This window comes from Schistocerca piceifrons, chromosome 1, assembly GCF_021461385.2.
Source record: "Schistocerca piceifrons isolate TAMUIC-IGC-003096 chromosome 1, iqSchPice1.1, whole genome shotgun sequence".
In the NCBI taxonomy this organism is placed as follows: Eukaryota; Metazoa; Arthropoda; class Insecta; order Orthoptera; family Acrididae; genus Schistocerca; species Schistocerca piceifrons.
In genome coordinates, this window is record NC_060138.1 from 1,170,222,298 (window position 1) to 1,170,243,915 (window position 21,618).

General features: G+C 38.7%; 1 protein-coding gene across 2 annotated transcripts in view; it reads left to right on the forward strand.

The window, feature by feature from the left end:
- The window catches only part of LOC124801961 (scoloptoxin SSD14-like), a 477,660-nt gene extending 461,654 nt beyond the window's left edge, over positions 1 to 16,006 (forward strand). For both annotated transcript variants that reach the window (XM_047263112.1, XM_047263111.1), the window contains 3 exons: positions 11,082 to 11,322; positions 11,421 to 11,534; positions 15,331 to 16,006. In XM_047263112.1, the coding sequence (XP_047119068.1) occupies positions 11,082 to 11,322; positions 11,421 to 11,534; positions 15,331 to 15,477 (502 nt within the window). In that variant the 3' untranslated portion in view covers positions 15,478 to 16,006. The remainder of the gene's footprint in view (positions 1 to 11,081; positions 11,323 to 11,420; positions 11,535 to 15,330) is intronic.
- Positions 16,007 to 21,618: the final 5,612 nt, after the last annotated feature.

A 21,618-nucleotide genomic window follows, 5' to 3' on the forward strand; every position in this document is an offset into this window, starting at 1 on the left:
GTATCGATTACTTCTGTTAAAGAGAGGTAATGTTAGAGGAGGGTGTCCCATTACAGCACTCTGTCGCCCACCCAAATTTTATACCTTGCCTTAATAAATGATTCAATTGTTCGCAATTTCAGCAGAATTCCTGATGAAATTTTGATAATAATTATGTAGGACTATGAGTGATTGGGCAATACAACTTCACTAATCTGTCCCCCATGGGTGGCTGGAGCACAAAAAGGGTCAGATTGTCAGAGAAATGCTTTTATTGATCTGCAACATAATGACACAGTATCTTGTGATTGCCATTAGCATCACTATATAGAGCAGTAGTTATTCTATCTTAAGCAAGTTTTGTAACTGTTACAGAATCATTTTTTGCAGCGAATATTTTGTAGTTTAAGCCAGACGTGTTGAAGTTATGCACTTGGTCAGATTAAGCTCTTTAATTCTCAGTTTCCAAAACAAATTAATTGGCAGCTGTTTCATCAGCAAACAGCATCTCCCTGGAAATAATTACATTTCGATTGCCGTATCTTTTTTTCCTCCAATGTAACCAGCCTTCATTCACAGTAAATCTTTCATTTTCATTTTTTCCATTAATTTTTCATGCAATATCAGTGCTTTTTCTTTGGTCAGATGATAGAATTTATTTTCTTCTCTTCTGCTCAAACTGGGCCCTCAAAGCATTATTTAGAATTTCACTTTTAGGCTTCTGCAAAGTCTTGGGTATTTTCAGTCCCTTCTCATCACCAATCTTGGTTTGTATGGCTTTCAAGAGTTTTCCTATTTTTTTCTCTGGTCTTTAACAGTTGTCACACCGATGCCCACCTCACTTGCAGTGTTTTGAAGAGGCTAGCCTTATCTAATCTTTCAAGCAATTTCAATTTCTCAGCCAAAGACAGCATCATGTGTTTATGTTCATTTGATGCCACACTGTATTTTCACCCACATTAATGTGAAAAAGGAACATTGTCATTAATTTATAAAACAATTACATACGCAGTAACATTTATTGACTGAGTTATAAAGAAGTTATTTCATACTAAAACTCATCAAACTACTACACCTATCAACAATCAATGGCCTAGTGATCTGTCTTGCAGATGATGAGTCATGCAAACAAACAGGGACAGTCGGACCAAGCAGGGAGTTGGACCATCTGAGGTTGGATTAATGAGGCTCTACTGTAATTGCAATGTTGTTTATGGTGTCAAGAAGTCACAGACCGCTGATATTAATTGGAGATTGATCTTCACACCTTCTCCAACAATTACATGCATGATGTAGTTAAATTCCATCTGTACAAAAAGGCATTTACCCATGCTGAGTGTCAGATATGCTTTTCATAGTCTGTCATTGAAGAACAGCTGCCTTGGCATACGTTGTCCAACATATCTGTAATATTGTGGATGTAATACACACCACTAACAGTTTTTGTGTTCAAGTATTGGTAATTGCAATAGAATCTGTTTTTCTTAGTACTATATGGTGATTTTTTGGAACAATGATGACATTTACACCACAAGGACTATCATTATGTTCTATTATTCCTTCTACTGCTTGCTGATCAATGAACTCTGAAGGTCATGGTTAAATCAGGCTCAAACATGGTAATTGGATGTCTCTATAGGCCTCCTGGCTCAGCAACTGTTGTGGCAGAACACCTGAAGGAAAATTTGGAAAATATTTCAAGTAGATTTCCTGACCATGTTATAGTTTTGGGTGGAGATTTTAATTTACCAGATATAGACTGGGAGACTCAAACATTCATAATGGGTGGCAGGGACAAAGAATCCAGTGAATTTTTTTTAAGTGCATTATCTGAAAACTACCTTGAGCAGTTAAACAGAGAACCTACTCGTGGTGATAGCATATTAGACCTTCTGGTGACAAACAGACCCGAACTATTTGAAACAGTTAACACAGAACAGGGAATAAGCAATCATAAAGTGGTTACAGCATCAGTGATTTCAGGCATAAATTGAAATATTAAAAAAGGTAGGAAGATTTTTCAGTTTAGCAAAAGTGACAAAAAGCAGATTTAAGAGTACTTGATGGCTCAACTCAAAAGTTTTATCTCAAGTACAGATAGTGTTGAGGATCAGTGGACAAAGTTCAAAACCATCGTACAATATGCATTAGATGAGTGTGTGCCAAGCAAGATCGTAAGAGATAGAAAAGAGCCACCGAGGTACAACAACCACATTAGAAAACTGCTACAGAAAATAAATGGAATTTCACAGCAAACATAAACATCATAGCCAAAGCCTTACAGACAAACAAAAATTACATGAAGCAAAATGTAGTGTGAGGAGGGGCATTCAGCGAATTCGAAAGTAAAGTTCTATGTACTAACGTGGCAGAAAAACCTAAGAAATTTTGATCTTATGTCAAAGCGGTAGGGGGATCAAAACAAAAGTCCAGACACTTTGTGACCAAAATGGTACTGAAACAGAGGATGACAGACTAAAGGCCAAAATACTAAATGTCTTTTTCCAAAGCTGTTTCACAGAGAAAGACTGCACTGTACTTCCTTCTCTAGATTGTTGCACAAGTGACAAAATGGTAGATATCGAAATAGATGACAGAGGGATAGAAAAACAATTAAAATCACTCAAAAGAGGAAAGACCGCTGGACCTGATGGGATACCAGTTCAATTTTACACAGAGTATGCGGAGGAACTTGCCCCACTTCTCGCAGCGGTGTACCATAGGTCTCTAAAAGAGCATAGTGTTCCAAAGGATTGGAAAAGGGCATGGGTCATCCCCGTTTGCAAGAAAAGACGTCAAACAGATGTGCAGAACTATAGACCCATATCTCTAACATTGATCAGTTGTAGAATTTTGGAACACATATTATATAATGACTTTTCTGGAGACTAGAAATCTACTCTGTAGGAATCAGCACGGGTTTCGAAAAAGACGTCAAACCCAGCTTGTGCTATTCATCCAAGAGACTGAGAGGGCAATAGACTTGGGTTCCCAGGTACATGCCATGTTTCTTGACTTCCACAAGGTGTTTGATACAGTTCCCTACAGTTGTTAAATGAACAAAGTAAGAGCATTTGGACTATCAGACCAATTGTGTGATTGGATTGAAGAGTTCCTAGATAACAGAACGCAGGATTACATTCTCAATGGAGGGAAGTCTTCTGAAGTAAGAGGCATTTCACGTGTGCCGCAGGGGAGTGTCGTAGGGCCGTTGCTATTCACAATATATATAAATGACCTTGTGGGTAGCATCAGAAGTTCACTGAGGCTTTTGTGGATGATGCTGTAGTATATCGAGAGGTTGTAACAATGATAGATTGTACTGAAATGCAGGAGGATCTACAATGAATTGACGCATGGTGCAGGGAATGCCGATTGAATCTCAATGTAGACAAGTGTAATGTGCTGTGAATACGTAGAAAGAAAGATTCTTTATCATTTAGCTGCAATATAGCAGGTCAGCAACTGGAAGCAGTTAATTCCATAAATTATCTGGGAGTAGGCATTAGGAGTGATTTAAAATGGAATGACCATATAAAATTAATTGTTGGTAAAGCAGATGCCAGACTGAGATTCGTTGGAAGAATCCTAAGGAAATGCAGTCCGAAAACAAAGGAAGTAGATTACAGTACACTTGTTTGCCCACTGCTAGAATATTGCTCACCGGTGTGGGATCCGTACCAGATAGGGTTGATAGAATAGATAGAGAAGATCCAACGGAGAGCAGCACACTTCGTTACAGGATCATTTAGTAATCACAAAAGCGTTACTTAGATGATAGACAAACTCCAGTGGAAGACTCTGCAAGAGAGACGCTCAGTAGCTCAGTACGGGCTTTTGTTGAAGTTTCGAGAACATACCTTCATCAAGGAGTCAAGCAGTATATTGCTCCATTCTACGTATATCTCGCGAAGAGACCATGAGGATAAAATCAGAGAGATTAGAGCCCACACAGAGGCATACAGACAATCTTTCCTTCCATGAACAATACAAGACTGGAATAGAAGGGAGAACCGATAGAGGAACTCAAGGTACCCTCTGCCACACATCATCACATGGCTTGTGGAGTATGGATGTAGATGTAAATGTACAACAGCTGCAGATGCTTTGGTACAGAGTATGGTGGCCTGTAGACCAAAATATTGTTGCATGTGGGTATCCAGTGTTGTATGACAAGTCTCACTACTATTGTGCCATTTGTATTCAGCAAATCCATGAATTTTAGTAGTAAAGCTTCCAATGCTTATCAGTCACTCCCTTGTAAGTGATTCACATTTTTGGAAGTTTGTTTGTAGCTTTGGTCATCACATGGGTCAATATGTTCTTCATCCAAAGCATCAAAAGCCCTTTTAAGCTCTTTGGCAGACTAACCCCATCTATGCCAAAATTATGTAGGGTAACAGGAACTATAAACTCACCATTTATATTACTAATATGCTGTACACTTCTGTGAACAAACCAATGCATTTTATCCAAGTGTTCAATACCCTGTAGTGGTTCTACCACACACAATACTTCTTGTGGTAAATAGGTACCTACAGAAATCGAAACTAACTTCTTGTGCCTGATGTTATATTAACATGAGAACCAATCCTTAGAATATTTGTTCGCACTTCAGTTGGCAGCACCTACATAAGTGCACCTTGTGTCATTGCCTTACTTGGTGTTATTGTTCAGTGGAAACAAAATTTCTCCATAAAACATAATTTTAGCATGACATTTACCAAAGACGCCTAGTTCGAGAATTGCAGAATACCCTTCACCAAAATGTGACAACACTTCCCTGTGTTCACAAAAACTCTAGCCTCCAATGCTAAAGTCAAGCACTAATTACTTCAGATAATTGTCACCTACCTCAGATAATATGTTATGTGGAGAGCTAAGTGTCTTCCTGCCTAAGGGGCCCAGACTAATGACTGCATGTGCACACCTGAGTCTACTAAAATCTTATGTTGCTTACCCTATACCAAGCGTAACAAGCAGCATTCCATCTCTGCATACATCTGTGCAGTATTATGTCCTGCTGGGAATGCTTTCCATCATGCAGTGGATTCCATTTGCATTTCCTGTTTCTTATTTTTAGAATCCTATGATTTATGTCTGACTTGGCCACATTTTTAGCACTCTGATTCAAGACACTGATTCTGAAGATGGCCCTTACATCCAGACATTTTTATAGCCTCAGATTGATCAGATGAATTCTCCATCCTGACTCTGCATGACATGACAATGTGGATTACCCATATCCAAGAAGAATCCCAATGATTTACTGTGCTTCTGTGCCAAACTATTAAATTTTTCCCTGAGGAATCATATGACATTCTGTTTCTGGTAGCACTGACACAGGCCATTAGCAAACTACTGGAAAGTTTCTGTCTTACCAAATGTTTCATGGTACACCACATATGTTTTAGCCCCACTCACAATTGTTCTCTTCTGACCAATTATTCGATTTTGTGATAGCTATAAAATCATTAATAAACACAATAACATCCTACATTCTTTTCAACTCCGATTTTACTTTCTGTTGAATGCCTTGCAATACTTCTACTTGCCTATGTAATTCCTCATTGCATTCTTTCTGGTCAGCATTAACTGGCAGTGACTTAGTTACATATTCCAATACAGCAGCAACAGTCTCAACTGTAGTGGCTGCACATGTGTCTGGCATTTTGTATATTCTACAACTGTTGTTACAGTAACAGAAAAATGGGAAAAATTGCACTTACAATATACACAAAAAATGAACTAAATTAGTTTTTGTGCTGAATCATGGCCCAACAGGACTCAAAATAATATTGTGCTAAATAAACAAATTGTCTACAAATGTCACATGAAGTTGGCACAGAAATGCTCTGACACATACAGGATTAACACCTCACTGGTGTTAAATACGTTTCTTTGCAACTTAAAGGAAATTGCAACAAATCTCTAGGCTCCTGCATCCTGACCAGGTGTCCAAGGATTTCTAGTACCATGTTATACAGTCTTTTTCAGAAACAAATATTGTTAATGCCATGATAGGCAGAATAGATAGTGTTTGTAGCACCTCCAGTTTTATGGAGAGGTCTAATTACAGCATATTGCATGTTTTTCAATTTTTTTTCCAATTCTTGGAGTTGTCTCCTTTCATAGACATTCTCTTAATAATTCTACAAGTACCCACCAGTTTTAATATCTTCTACCAAAACCTCATCTATTGGTGTGTTCCTTTTCTTCAAATCTCAATATTGCATTACAGGTAGTGCTAATGTTGGAACACTTTAGAAACATTTGTAACATAGCATGCAGTCAGCTACTGATGGATCCACAACTGCATCCACTCTTGCACATCCTCATCCAACTGAAACTGGCATTCATGTAGGTCACTCTTCAGGTCCCCTGGATGTCACTGGCAACTTGTAGGTCCCTAACATACCACAGTTATCCAGTGTTTGGAAATGAACCTACAGTGTAATGTGGAATCAGAATCATGTGTAATTTTTAGTGAGTCTTCACATCATTAGGAGGTGAAGACTAGGTTAAAGATGGACTGAAAAAAATCAATGCTGTGACTGAGATCTGATTCTGCAACCTTTCAGTTTCCAGGCATGCACTGTACTGCTAGACCTAAAGGCCTGACAGGTTTATCAGTGTTCTGCTCCAAAGCATTCAGAAAGACCTAACAGTTTTGCTTGCTGACGACACCAATAACCTATACTAAAATCACTGTGTTAATGATTTCCATAAATGATTTCTGATACAATCTACAAGTTGGTTAAACATGAACAGACTGTTACTGAATAATGACAAAACTGAGTATACAAATTTTAGCTCATCACATACAGTTTTATCACAGAGAGGGAATGTCAAGTTTGAAAATATGTCTACAAACCAAGAGTTAATCACTAAACTCCATAGAGTGTAGACTGATGACAGTTTATGGTGGGGAATACATAAAAAAAATCAGTAAATAGACTGAGCAGTTTGTGCTATGCACAGACATTACTCAGGAGTAATGTCTGTAACATCAAAACACTAAAATGTTTGTAACTTGTAGTACAGTCAGTGCTCCATATCACATTCCACTTTGGAGTGTCTCAGAAAGAGGTATTTGTTATGCAAAAGAGAATAGCCAAGATAATGAGACACATGTCTCTCTCGCTCACCACTAAATATATATTTCTGGTGCTCAATATCCTGCCAGTGTCTTTTATTTATATTCACCCAACTGTGTGTTTTATTCAGGGATAAATTAAAAAAATGAAATCAAATTTAATCTTTATACATATAGTACATAAGTTTTCAATGTATTCAAGTAAATATTCAGCTACCAGTAGAGGCTATTCGATATAACTTGGGGTTAGCAGCTTTTTCTATGGTAGCATATTTCATGATAACTTTCTGGGGGAAACCTAAATAGAAGTAGGTGTTTCAAAGTAAATGTTGGGTTTTAAGGCTTTACAACCTCTAAAGCTAACAGACTACAGTTTAGATGCCAACTTTTCAAACAAAATGTTGCTATGTGGTGATGATGATTCTCTGGATTGTGTCACTTTGTGATGAGTCAACTTTTCACTTAAATGGAAGTTTGAACACACATAATGTGGGCATATGGGAGCCAGCAGATTCTCACAGAATAGTACAGCTCCAACAAGACCTCCAAAAATTGGATTTTTTTTTTTTTTTTTTTTTTTTTTTTTTTTTTGCCACATTCCGGCAGAGAGTTTATGGGGTCTTTCTTTTTATTGAAACACCTGTAACTGGTGTTTCTTATCTTGATATGTTACGACTATGGCTATTTCCTGAATTGTAAGAGGTTGAACCACAGGAGTTTATTTGACAGCAAGATGGTGCACTGCCTCACTGGCATAACTCAGTATTTGATTGGTTAAACAACACTGGATCTGGCCGTTGAACTGGCCACAAGAGGCTTCATGACAAAAATAGTTTCACATGGCCTCTACATGCACACAATCTGATGCCATGCGATTTTTATCTTGCGGTTTCATAAAGGATCGTGGATATGTACCTCTGCTACCAGCTGGTCTACCAGACTTAAGAAACAGGACTGAAGCAGTTGTTGCAACAATTATTCCACACACACTAATCACTTTTTGGAAGAACTCATCTGTTGACTTGATGTGTGCTGTATACAAATTATGTTCACATTGAGCACTTGTAAGAAAAACTGTTTGAGTTGATCTTTCATTTGATGTATTATTTATAATCGTATATTGAATGTAATAAATGCTACAAAGTCTTAAACTCTGATATTCTTTTTAAAAACACCCAGTATTAAGTGGACAGTGGCAGTTCATTGTTAATACAGTAAACAGGTTGGGGTTTTCCTCCTAGTCCTCCTAGACAGGCTGTTTGAAATAAAATGAATTAATTAACATGTTCACTCAGGAGTAGAAAAATAGATCTATTTATGTGAACAATATTAGTCAGAAAATTCAGCAAAAAAAACTTTCTTTTTCCACATGTTGTCCTCTTCTCATTATTTCATTTGAGGACATTTACATAATCATAGTTGAACTAAATCTGAATGCAATGTTACACAAACACAGATCTAGTATCTCATGAATGTGTCACTTCAGTTGCTCTACATTCTTTCTTTACATGTTTCTATCATTACTTATTGGATATTTTTATTTATTACCATTTGGATATACTCAGCGTCACAGGATCATTTGAAGTTAGTAGCTAAGGATTGCTCTTATCAACCTAATGAATATTGTGCAGGATAAGTTTCCTTCCCAGCAAAGAAAAATAGAATCCATTTTTTTCCCTTTTTTAAAAATTCAGTTCCTTTCATTGATTACTAGAGTAACTAGAGGAGGCAGATTGTGATACAGAGTTACATAGTAATCACTTAACATTTACAGCCTACATAATAGTACCTTGTAATATTGACAGAAGTTGAGATTTCATGTAGAATGGATGAGAGATGCACACTTATGAAGATCACTGTGCAACCATCAGCTTAAAGGCTTCTTTAGAATGGGCAGATTGGAGATCAGATTGAGAGAGCAACAGTCAATGAAGTGTAAGGTTCAAAGCAGGTCCAAGGGCCTGATGCTTGAAACAGATGATGTTGGTGACTTGTTAAATATTTGTAGTGATGAAGGGTAGCAGATACTATGTGTGCAGTTGTCCTAGGGTTCAACTGTAATTTTTTGTCATTAGATGATAAAAAAGCTTGCTTTGTTTGAAACTTTGCACTTCAACTCAACAGTAATGTTTTCATTCATTGTGCAATGAAATTTAATTTCAGCTGCAAAATTCTGCATACATGCTATACAGTGGAACTTCGATTTTACAGTCTCGGGTTTTACATTTTTCACAATTCTATACCACAAATTCGTAGCTCCTGTGAAAAACCCATAAGATCAATGCTAAAGATTCGCTGGTTTTGTGTTTCTTCCTAATAAGGTTTACTCAATTCTACATTCTCACTCAATATCTCACTTGACTTCATTTGTTTTCTTCCCATTGACATTTGATGTGATTGAATGAGTTATAAGTGGCAAAAAAGGCAGATGAATTGCGCCGCAGTTTGGTGGCAGAGCTAGAGGAATATTTTAGGCCATTGCAAGAAGGGGGGGGGGGGGGGCACATGATAGAGGAAATGGTGACATAATCCATGATCACCGTAGCCAACACAGCTTGCAATGTTTAGCTTCACCATGCAGTTATGATACAACTACTGCTAGGTTGCAGCATCAACGGAATAACAAGACCGTCAACACAAAGTGTTCCATTCCAAACCGATAAGTGACAAAGGGGTCCAGCCGCCACCTTTCTTTATGCCACTTATAACTCAGTCTCATCTTTTTGCATGTCTTTCTGATGTACTGAATTTAGCAATAAGATCAATGCTGAACCTTTCAGATTCAAGCACTGAGTTTCAAAGAACATGCTCAGTCAGAATCAAGGAAACTGCCATTTCCTGCTAGTGAGCTCTTATACTTGTTATGTCACCCAATAGCCAGCACAGTCAACACAGCACACTAACACACTTAATAAGTTTACAGACCTTAGCGTATGAAACATTCAAAATTCCTAAAGTACTGAATTATAAAGTATAAACAGGCATAGAAGCTATAAATCAAAGTTAGTGTGAGAATTTCATTCTTCTCCTCCTAAGTAGCAATTTTACCAATGCTCATAACATCAACTGACGTAACCAAATTGCAAGTCCATAAACAAACAAGAATGAAATTTCAAAATTTTACGTCTTGTAATAGTCCTATTAGAAAAAAAACAGATTTTGTCACTAGTAGTACTGTATGTAATTGAAAAGATAATCACTTTTGCTAGTGATGTATGAGGTAACTGAGCCATTTCCCAACACACTACTGCCACAAATTATACCTTAAAACACACAGTTCTGAGGGTTCTTTCATTTTATGTTCACCTCAAAAACAGAAAAAATTTATAGCCTACATGGTGGAGTAAACTGAAATCTGTGAAGTTCATCAATTTCTCCTTTTTTCTGGGTGAGCACAAAGGAAAGATATCTTAAAAATGTGTGTTTTGATGCACAATTTGTGGTTGTAGCAAGTCAGAAAATAGCTTAATTGTCTCAGAAAATAGCTTAATTACCTTGTCTCCTGATACCAATTTCAATTTTTTGACAAATTTTTACTTGCTGTTGCACATCTGTAATTTTTTAAGCACTGATGAAATTCATTACCACAAATTATCATGTAAACATTGCATTGTATGTTTAATTTCCTTCACTTACACATATTTTATACAATGTATTGGTGAGAATAAAAATTTTCAATAATATATGCCAACTACATATGTTTTTGCTCCTGTTTTGAGGATTGTAACATTTTCCTCAATTCTGCATTTTTCTCAACTTTGCGTCTGGATCACATGAAAACATATTAAGTTATAACATGCATAAGTGCAAACAGAATATTGCAATTTATGATAGTGGATTATTAATATAACATGCAGGATTAGTTTCTGTAGATCTTAATTTATTCAAATGCGGTGAAGAGTCTCCTTGAAGTGATCAATGGAGTGTGATGAAAGAATTAATGTGCATTTATTTATTTTTTGTGGTTGCTCTTGGTAAACTGATAAAATTCTCATATTTTTTGCAGATTTGGTGCAAAGGTTGTATCAAACTCTACAGGTATCATCCTTAATGATGAGATGGATGATTTCTCTGCACCAAACATTACCAATGCATTTGGAATTCCTCCATCGCCAGCCAATTTTATTCAGCCAGGGAAAAGACCACTTTCATCCATGACACCCGCAATTTTTGTCAATGGCAGTGGAGATGTACAACTTGTTACTGGGGCAGCTGGTGGAACTAAAATTACATCAGGGACAGCACTGGTATTTCCACATTTAATTAATTTCTTGCTGTAAAGAACATGCAGACATATACCAATAATTACAAATCATTATGCTACTACAGTAGAATGTATTTACAGGTCTCTATGTATAGCCTATGGTTCAATAAAACTATAAAGGAAGCTATTGACCACAGGCGAATTCATCATCAATTATTTCCCATGGCACTTCAGTATGAAGAAGGGTTTGAGGAGGTGGGTATAAATTAAATGATAATCTACAAACTTTAATATTTTTTGCTTTGTAAGGTACAAAACTTAAAAACTGCAAGCATCCAAGTCACATAACAGATTCCACATTTAGAAAGATGCTTTCTACAAAGAAAACAAGACATCCAAGCGCTAGAAACTATCACCGTGTATGGGTGGGAATTATCCTTCTGAAATGTAAGCCCAGGATGGCTTGCCATGAAGGGCAACAGAACAGGGAGTAGAATATCATTGATGTAGTGCTGTTCTGTTACGGTGCCATGGATGACAACCAAAGTGGTGCTGCTATGAAAATTTATGGCGCTCCAGACCGTTACTCCTGATTGTCGGGCCATATGGTGTGTGGCAGTCACGTTGATATACCGCCACTGTCTGAGGGGTCTCCAGACATGTCTTTGTTGGTCATTGGGGCTCATCTCAAAGTGGGACTCATCACAGAAGACAATTCTACTCCCATCAATGTGATTCCCATTGAAACGTGTTTTGAGATGCCCTGGACAGTAGTGGGATACCAACATGACTGTTGCGTGTGATACGGCCCTGCGCCAGGAATGATGGCCTGGGGTGCCATCTCTTTTCATAGCGGGACCCTATTTAGTTGCCATCCTTAGCACTCTTACAGCGCAGTGGTACATCGATGATATTCTATGCCCTGTTGTGTTGCCCTTCATGGCAGCCATCCTGGGCATACATTTCAGAAAGATAACACCCAAGACTTTCTGCTGCCTGTCATAGTGCTTGCCAAACACTGCCTTGGCCAGTGAGGTGAAATATTTAGTGCCCCCAATAGATTTGTGTAAAAGCATGTGGCATTCTAGCTTTTGAAGAGCTCGGATACTGCCATGTATTTTTATGTGTGTCTGTTGGCAGTACAACTGCAGTGGCCAGTAATTCTGTCTCAAATTTTACATAAAAAGTGAAGCATCCATAGGCGTAGGAGGAAATTAATTGAAACTTCAAGTGTTGAGACCATATGTGATGTTATTTCAGTGATTACAAAACCAATTCCAATTTACAAACAACTTGGCAGGGTAATCACAGCTATCAATATCACATTATAGCAGCCTTGATATCCTGGATTCTGGCACTGGGACAAAGTTGACATCCAAGCTGGACCCACACACATTCTGTCACTCTCTAGGGGACAGAGTTGCGGATTTTGCCAGCCTTGGAAGTACCTTAACATGATGCAGACAATTCATAGAGTCATGTGCCATGTGTGGATGAGCATTGTCCTGTTGAAAAATGGCACCGCAATGCTGTCATATGACAGGTAACACATGAAGATGCCGGACGTCCGCTGAGTACCATTGTGCCATTGGAGTTCCTATAGTCACTACCAGCCACGGCCCGAAGTCATACCCGATGGCTCCTCACATCATGACACCAGAAGAAATAGCACTGTGCATCTCCAAAACTCTACCATCTGATGAGCAAGATGTACGAGACGGGCGAAAAACCCTCAGACTTCAAGAAGAATATAATAATTCCAATCCCAAAGAAAGCAGGTGTTGACAGATGTGAAAATTACCAAACTATCAGTTTAATAAGTCACAGCTGCAAAATACTAACGTGAATTATTTACAGACAAATGGAAAAACTGGTAGAAGCTGACCTCGGGGAAGATCAGTTTGGATTCCATAGAAATGTTGGAACACGTGAGGCAATACTGACCTTACGACTTATCGTAGAAGAAAGATTAAGGAATGGCAAACCTACATTTCTAGCATTTGTAGACTTAGAGAAAGCTTTTGACAATGTTGACTTGAATACCCTCTTTCAAATTCTGAAGGTGGCAGGGGTAAAATACAGGGAGCGAAAGGCTATTTACAATTTGTACAGAAACCAGATGGCAGTTATAAGAGTCGAGGGGCATGAAAGGGAAGCAGTGGTTGAAAAGGGAGTGAGACAGGGTTGTAGCCTCTCCCTGATGTTATTCAATTTGTTATTGAGCAAGCAGTAAAGGAAACAAAAGAAAAATTCGGAGTAGGTATCAAAATCCAGGGAGAAGAAATAAAAACTTTGAGGTTCGCCGATGACAACGTAATTCTGTCAGAGACAGCAAAGGACTTGGAAAAGCAGTTGAACGGAATGGACAGTATCTTGAAAGGAGGATATAAGATGAACATCAACAAAAGCAAAACGAGGATAATGGAATGTAGTTGAATTAAGTCGGGTGATGCTGAGGGAATTAGATTAGGAAATGAGACACTTAAAGTAGTAAAGGAGTTTTGCTATTTGGGGAGCAAAATAACTGATGATGGTTGAAGTAGAGAGGATATAAAATGTAGACTGGCAATGGCAAGGAAAGCGTTTCTGAAGAAGAAAAATTTGTTAACATCGAGTATAGATTTAAGTGTCAGGAAGTCATTTCTGAAAGTATTTGTATGGAGTGTAGCCATGTATGGAAGTGAAACATGGACGATAAATAGTTTGGACAAGAAGAGAATAGAAGCTTTCGAAATGTGGTGCTACAGAAGAATGTTGAACATTAGGTGGGTAGGACACGTAACTAATGAGGAGGTATTGCATAGGATTGGGGAGAAGAGGAGTTTGTGGCACAACTTGACTAGAAGAAGGGATCGATTGCTAAGACATGTCCTGAAGCATCAAGGGATCACAAATTTAGCATTGGAGGGCAGCGTGGAGGGTAAAAATTGTAGAGGGAGACCAAGAGATGAATACACTAAGCAGATTCAAAAGGATGTAGGTTGCAGTAGGTACTGGGTGATGAAGGAGCTTGCACAGGATAGATTAGCATGGAGAGCTGCATCAAACCAGTCTCAGGACTGAAGACCACAACAACAACAACATCTCCAAAACATTGGAAGAATGGGACCTCTCCATAGGTCATTGTCACACTCTCTGACAGTGGTCATCTGGGCTAATGCCGAACCACGAATCATCGACTGAACACAATATGACACCATTCATTGGCACCCCTCCAAACACTGCCATTTGTGTTATGTTGTTAACAGCAGCAGCTTATGCATGGAACAGTAATTCCCAAGCCCAGGTGCTGTTAGTCTCCAACCAATGTTGTGGAATGACACAAAATGTCACAGGGAGTCTGTTACTTGTTCTTAGATGGCAGGCACTGACATGAAGGAATTGCAGTGTGCTTGGTGCAGAATTTTGTGATCCTCCTTGTCATGGTCGTGGTCAGATGTGGTTGACTGGAACCTTGACAATGAGTATGCCTTCCCTCACATTGTCCTGGAGTCCAACATCGGGCCACTGTCACATCTTAATGTGCCACAAATCTGGATATTGCAGGATTCAACCAGCTGACCAAATGGAAAACCATGCTGTGTCACACTAGTATGCTTCATCTCTGTGTACTTCACAGTGGTCACTCAACATCTGACACTGTTCACAGTCCTTATGTACTCTACCAGGCCTGGTAACAAAACTGATACACTGTGGTGGACATTATAGCAGTCACAGCAAATTCCGAGATACATACACACCAATGGTGCATACCTGTACAGAGTTGCATTTGAATCTGACCATGTCTTCTGGGTGCTTCACTTTTTTGTCAGGCAACATATGTTTTTATACAAGTAGTGAATTCTCAAGAAACAAAAGTAATTATTTGTACTACTGTGATGTAACTAACAGTACAAAAGTCACCTCACACTGTTTGTAGGTAAAGAAGTAGCCACACACACTCTTTACTTTGTCTGTTATGACTGATTATGAATTTTACATCTACACTTAGAATGTTAATATTATTTTGGGCTCTGGCATTTATTTGCTGAATTATTTAATTAATTTGCAGAATGTCATCAAAGGCCTCACTGCAATTGGCCATGATGTACAAGAATTTGCTGTCGGTGGATCAACAGCAACTGGGATTGCTGTGTCTGGTGGGAAAATTTACGCAAATTCAGACTTCAGGCGCAATGGAGTGGTTGCTGGTTTTTAAGATCGTGATCCTACGCTGTGGAATTTTCAGAATGTTAAAAAGTGTTGTGTAGCAAGACAAAGAGATTATGGTGCATCTTGTGATACTTTGCTTTGTCTACCCTACTCTCCCTCCAAGCATCTCCCCTCCCACCACTCCTTCTCTCTCTTCATGTCTATGTTGGTTTAAATCGACTCTGTGTGTGTGTGTGTGTGTGTGTGTGTGTGTGTGTGTGTGTGTGTGTAAATATGTAAAGCTAAATAAATGGATAGGTATGTGAGTACTGCAGTGGTGTACTAGGAGCAGTGTTTTATGAACAAGTCATAGTCCTAAGCTTCAAAGAGCTACGAAATATTTAACATCTGGTGATTTAAAATTCAGTATTACTGCTTCCTTTTTTATGTGTAATATTTATTTTATTACTTGCCAATGTTCTCTTGTACATAATGTGCAGTTGTGAATTTTATTATTGATTATTTATTGAAAATGTGATTATTTTGTTAAGTCATGTTTTGATATCCATGCAACGGAAATACATGATTGACAGTTATGAACTAGTTTTGCTAAATCAATGAACAGTAAAAGGGAAAGAAAACACAGTTTATTTTCAGCTACTTAAAAGATTCCAAGTGTGAAGAGAAACACTGCAACAACTGATTATTAAGTGGTTTTCATCATTGGTTTATTCTTTATTCTTGCTGTTGTTGGTTTTAGGATTTTACACAGAGAATCAGATGATGCACACATCTGTCAAAAAAAAAAAAAAAAAAAAAAAAAAAAAGTGAAATGAAACTGTAAGATAAAATATTGTTGCCTTACTGTAAGAAGATCACATACGGATGTCTCTGATCATATGGATATTGCTAATATTCTGGCTGATCACTTACTTGCAGACATACTTCATTTATTTTTAGATACTTATTCACTTTCCTCATGTTCTTTAGATTGGCTAAAGGAGGAGAACATTCAGGAATATGAAACAAGTCAAAGACATAAATCAACAAAAGACAAGAAATCATAGCCATATAATCTGTATATTATACCTTGGGAACCACAGTCTTCACCAGGGCTTTGATTACTATCATCCTGCACCCTGAAATGAGGGACATCCTATTCAACATCTCAGTCCATCTCTATACCACTCCCAATCCCAAGCACTTGTCACAGGAATCATATCCCTGTCTAAGACCAAGGTGCAAGACCTGTCCAATCCACCTGGCCAGCACTTCCCATTCCAGTTCTGTCACAGGCTTATCCTACCCTATCAGAAGCTGGGCCACCTGTGAAAGCAGCCATCTCATATACCACCTCTGCTGTGAATCACTGCACAACTTTTTATATTGGTATGAGTACCAACCAGTGGTCTACCAGGATGAATTGCCACTGCAAAACTGTGGTCAAGAGCAAAGTAAACCACTCTGTGGCACAAAATGCAGCTGAGATTATGAAACATGCACTCACCACATATCGGAGATGCTGATTGCAGATAGGCACGACAAAAAGACTGTCACAAATAAAATGTTCAGCTTTCATAAAAAATTGGTGAAACACACACACACACACACACACACACACACACACACACATGAATACAACTCACACACAATGACTGTAGTCTCAGGCATCTGACGCCACAGTGTGAGCAGCAGCACCAGTGCACTGTGGGAGTGGCAACTGGGTGGGGATAAGGAAGAGGCTGGGGAGGGGACGGGGAGGGGGAGGGATAGCAGCATAGGGTTCATGGACAGTGAAGTGCTGCAGGTTAGACGGAGGGCAGGTGTGATGGGGGGAGAGGGGGAGGGGGGAAGTGGAAAAGGAGACATGTAAAAAGACTGAGTGTGATGGTGGAATGAGGGCTGTGTAGTGCTGAAATGGAAACAGGGAAGGGGCTGGATGGGTGAGGACAATGACTAATGAAGGTAGAGGCCAGAAGGGTTATGGAAACATAAGATCTATTGCAGGGACAGTTCCCACTTGCACAATTCAGAAAAGCTGGTGTTGGTGGGAAGGTTCCATATGGCACAGGCTGTGAAGCAGTCATTGAAATCAAGGATGTCATGTTTGGTAGCATGCTCAGCAACAGGGTGGTCCACTTGTTTCTTGGCCATAGTTTGTCAGTGGCCATTCATGCAGACAGACAGTTTGTTGGTTGTCATGCTCACATAGACTGCAGCACAGTGATTGCAGCTTAGCTTGTAGATCACATGACTGGTTTCACAGGTAGCCCAGCCTTTGATGGGACAGGTGATGTTTGTGACTGGACTGGAGTAGGTGGTGGTGGGAGGATGTATGGGACAGGTTTTGCATCTAGGTCTATTACATGGGTATGTGTCGTGAGGTAAGGGGTTGGGAGCAGGGGTTGTTTAGGGATGGGTGGGTATATTGTGTAGGTTTGGTGGATGGTGGAATACCACTGTGGGAGGGGTGGGAAAGATAGTGAGCAGGACATTTCTCATTTCAGGGCACGATGAGAGGTAGTTGAAACCCTGGCGGAGAATGTAATTCAGTTCCTCTGCCCCTTGGTGGCACTGAGTTATGAGGGGAATGCTCCTCTGTCGCCAGACAGTGGGACTTTGGGAGGTGGTGGGGACTGGAAATAAGGCACGGGAGATTTCTTTTCGTAATATTGGGAGGATAATTACAGTCTGTGAAGACTTCAGTGAGACACTCGGTATATTTCGAGAGGGATTGCTCGTCACTGAAGATGCGACTACCAAGGGTGGCTAGGCTGTATGGAAGGGACTTCTTGGTATGGAAAGGGTGGCAGCTGTTGAAATGGAGGTATCGCTGATGGTTAGCAGGTTTGATATGGATGGAGGTACTGATCCAGCCATCTTTGAGGTGGAGGTCAACATCTAGGAAGGTGTCTTGTTGGGTTGAGTAAGACCAGGTGAAGCAAATGGGGTAGAAGTTGTTGAGGTTCTGGAGGAACATTCCAACCTGGATTTTCCATTGTTTGAGATTATGAAAGCAATTCAAGCTAATCTGCCAGTTTACTACAACATAAAGAGAGCAGAGTTGTACACATGCCACCTATGTAATTCCATAAAAAGGAATAAATCCAATCAGTGGGCCATGCAACGTGAAATTCATACCAAAAAATGATTGCAGGTTAAGCAATATTCATCACCCCTCTGGCCATGAAAATCATAGTATACAACACTCGTATTACCAATTCTTGTACACAAGAGAAGTTCATGTAACACCACAGATGAGACTTAATGAATACTGTTAAAACTAATGGGTTTTGAAAGAGGTCATTAAATACAAGTTGACATCACCACATAAAAAGCTCCTTAAAAACACATTTAACACTGTTACTATTATTTTATTTCACCAAAGTGCAGTAGGAACTTTACAATAAAATGGGTCTCCAATGAATCAAAATCATTAGTTCAGATTTAACAAATTGAGGCTCACTAGATTCAGCATAGTACATTTACTTAGATGAACTTGTAGTAAATCATCACTGAAATACGCCAACGGTTTAAGGCCTTCCCAAAAGGAGGATTCCACCCATTGTGACACACCACACACACGGAAAATAACTGCTAAATACCGCACATCCTCATGGTACACCATACCTCATTTTGAGGTACAATCTATCTGATACACAGCATACCACTTCAGCACTCTAGTACCATCAGCACCAGACGGTGTACTAAACAAGACAAAGCTAAATTTTCATAGTTTCCTCTCCATGTTCCCCCTATCGGGACACTGCAAAATCCATCACCCAGTGACAAAGTAACAAGGTCTCTTGCCATACTCATAATTCACCAATATGAGCTTGAGCACGGATTACCACATATGTATATACCATGTTCTATACTATTTGTCATGTGAGTTTAACAATGAATACTGCTGTAGTTAACAGAACTTTTCAATCTCTGAATCTAGATACCCAGATAAATTGTAGAAAGAGTGACTAATAAGGTATATTTCTAATTTCCTTTTTAATTGGTAGGGATTCCAGATGTCTTGCTTCATGTTGCATGGAAGCCTATTTAACATCTTCCCATCAAGACACATAACCTCATTCTGAACCATAGAAAATTATTTTTTTTGCCTTGTGTCTTGAGTGTATAAATCACAATTCAGTTGAACCATTCTCTTAGTACTAGCAACAAAAACCATTAAGGATCAATGTATTGGTAAGTGAGTGTCCGATTTCCAAGATGCTTAAAAATACTTCTGCAAGATGAACACAGCTTTCTCACTGTTCACTGTACACATCATTCTGCTTACCTTCTCCTGAATTTACTTATTTAGTTACTTTTAAGTTTTAGTTAAGGCATATCATGGACAAAATAAAGATACAGCCTGAAGGAAAAGTGTTATTTTCTGACATTTTTATTCATTTGTTTCACTTTGTGTGTGAATTCACTAGTCTGTCAGGACACCAAGTGTGGAAAGTTCTGATCTAGGTGAACATGCACAGCATTGAAATTCCATTTCAGTTATTTTGAAGTGTTTGATGTTGCAAGGTCCAGGTCTGGAGTGTATATTGTTCATATTATGTATAAATATTCTATTTGTGGAATATTCTGCCAGTTCTTGGAGGAACATAGACATATTAATAACTTGAATAAATGTATTAATGTTCCACAGTAATATTTATTAGTTCATTGTGAATCAAGTTTCAGCTTCTTAGGCCATCTCAGGTACTGACTGAGTATGAAAGGAACTGGAAACTGAGAAAGAAAGATTCCACATTTTCTGAACATGCTCTGAATGAATGTCATTCATATGATGTGAAATGTGATGCCCTCCATAAAGGAAGTAAAGGGAGAAAACTAACATTACTTGAAGTTCTGGCCATTAATAGACACCAGTCAGAGAATCCTGACCTAGTCTTCAATGACTAAACACAGTTCCACTCTTCTCCTTTATTAAAGTAGCAGCCAGTTATTATTCCCCTCACCATTAACTAATAAGCCTTTTATAACTGTTCAACACCCCGATTCCATAGACGTCTTTCTTCCCCTCCCTTTATTCGGTGTGTTCATCATATTCACCAGTTTGTCCATATGACATAGTAGCCTGTGCCGTTACTCACTTGTAGAACATTTCTGCTTTATACACTCACATAATTTTAATATGTGAATATACTTTAATGAAAGATTTATGTGAAACTACCTGGCAGATTAAAACTGTGTGCTGGACCGAGACTCGAACTCGGGACCTTTGCCTTTCACGGGCAAGTGCTCTACCATCTGAGCTATCCAAGCATGACTCACACCCCATCCTCACAGCTTTACTTCTGCCAGTATCTTGTCTCATACCTTCCAAACTTCACAGAAGAGCTTCTTTGAAGTTTGGAAGATAGGAGAGAAGATACTGGCAGGAGTAAAGCTGTGAGGAGGGGGCATGAGTCGTGCTTGGGTAGCTCAGGTGGTAGAGCACTTGCCCGCGAAAGGCAAAAGTGCACACTCCGCTGCAGAGTGAAAATCTCATTCTGGAAAGATTTATGTGTTCAGTGTCTCTCTATTCATTACAAAACGATTGTATTTTGCATCAATATAGTCATAAAATGTGTAACGTCTAGAGAAACAAAAACAATATATTATGTAGTAATTAGAGAATTAGATGTATCATATTGTGTCATTGTATAAAATTATGTTTTTTTTTTTTATTATTTATTTCTGAAAACGTCTGCGTCGGCGAGTAATAAAACCGACACAGAAGATAAATGTTAAACAGAGATTAAAAAAGGAACTAGTATATAATACGTGTTGAATATGAATGTCTTTGTCGTCTTAATTTGGAAGTTGTGCGAGTAAGATCTCCTGTTGTTGTCGTAGAGAACGCCAATGTAGCATTCTTTGGTCGAGACTAAGCAATGTACGCCATTACGTGTGAATTCACAAAGGTCTGTAATCACTGAGATATTTAAAGGTTTTAATAGAGTTGTTTAAATGAAAACTTGTATTATTTATTGTTAAGCTTGCTTGCATATTATCCCATCCTGTTGAGACATTTTTCAGTTATATAAATATTATCTGTGGTGCTGAGCTGCGTGGAGAACGAAGAGCCGCTGCCGCGGCGTATTTAAACGACTTACAATATAGTCGAGCATACCGCAAGGAAGCGGTAAAATAATAGTAAAATAATATTATTTCTTTTAGCTCCCAGACTGGCAGTGAAGATCAGCAGATTTTA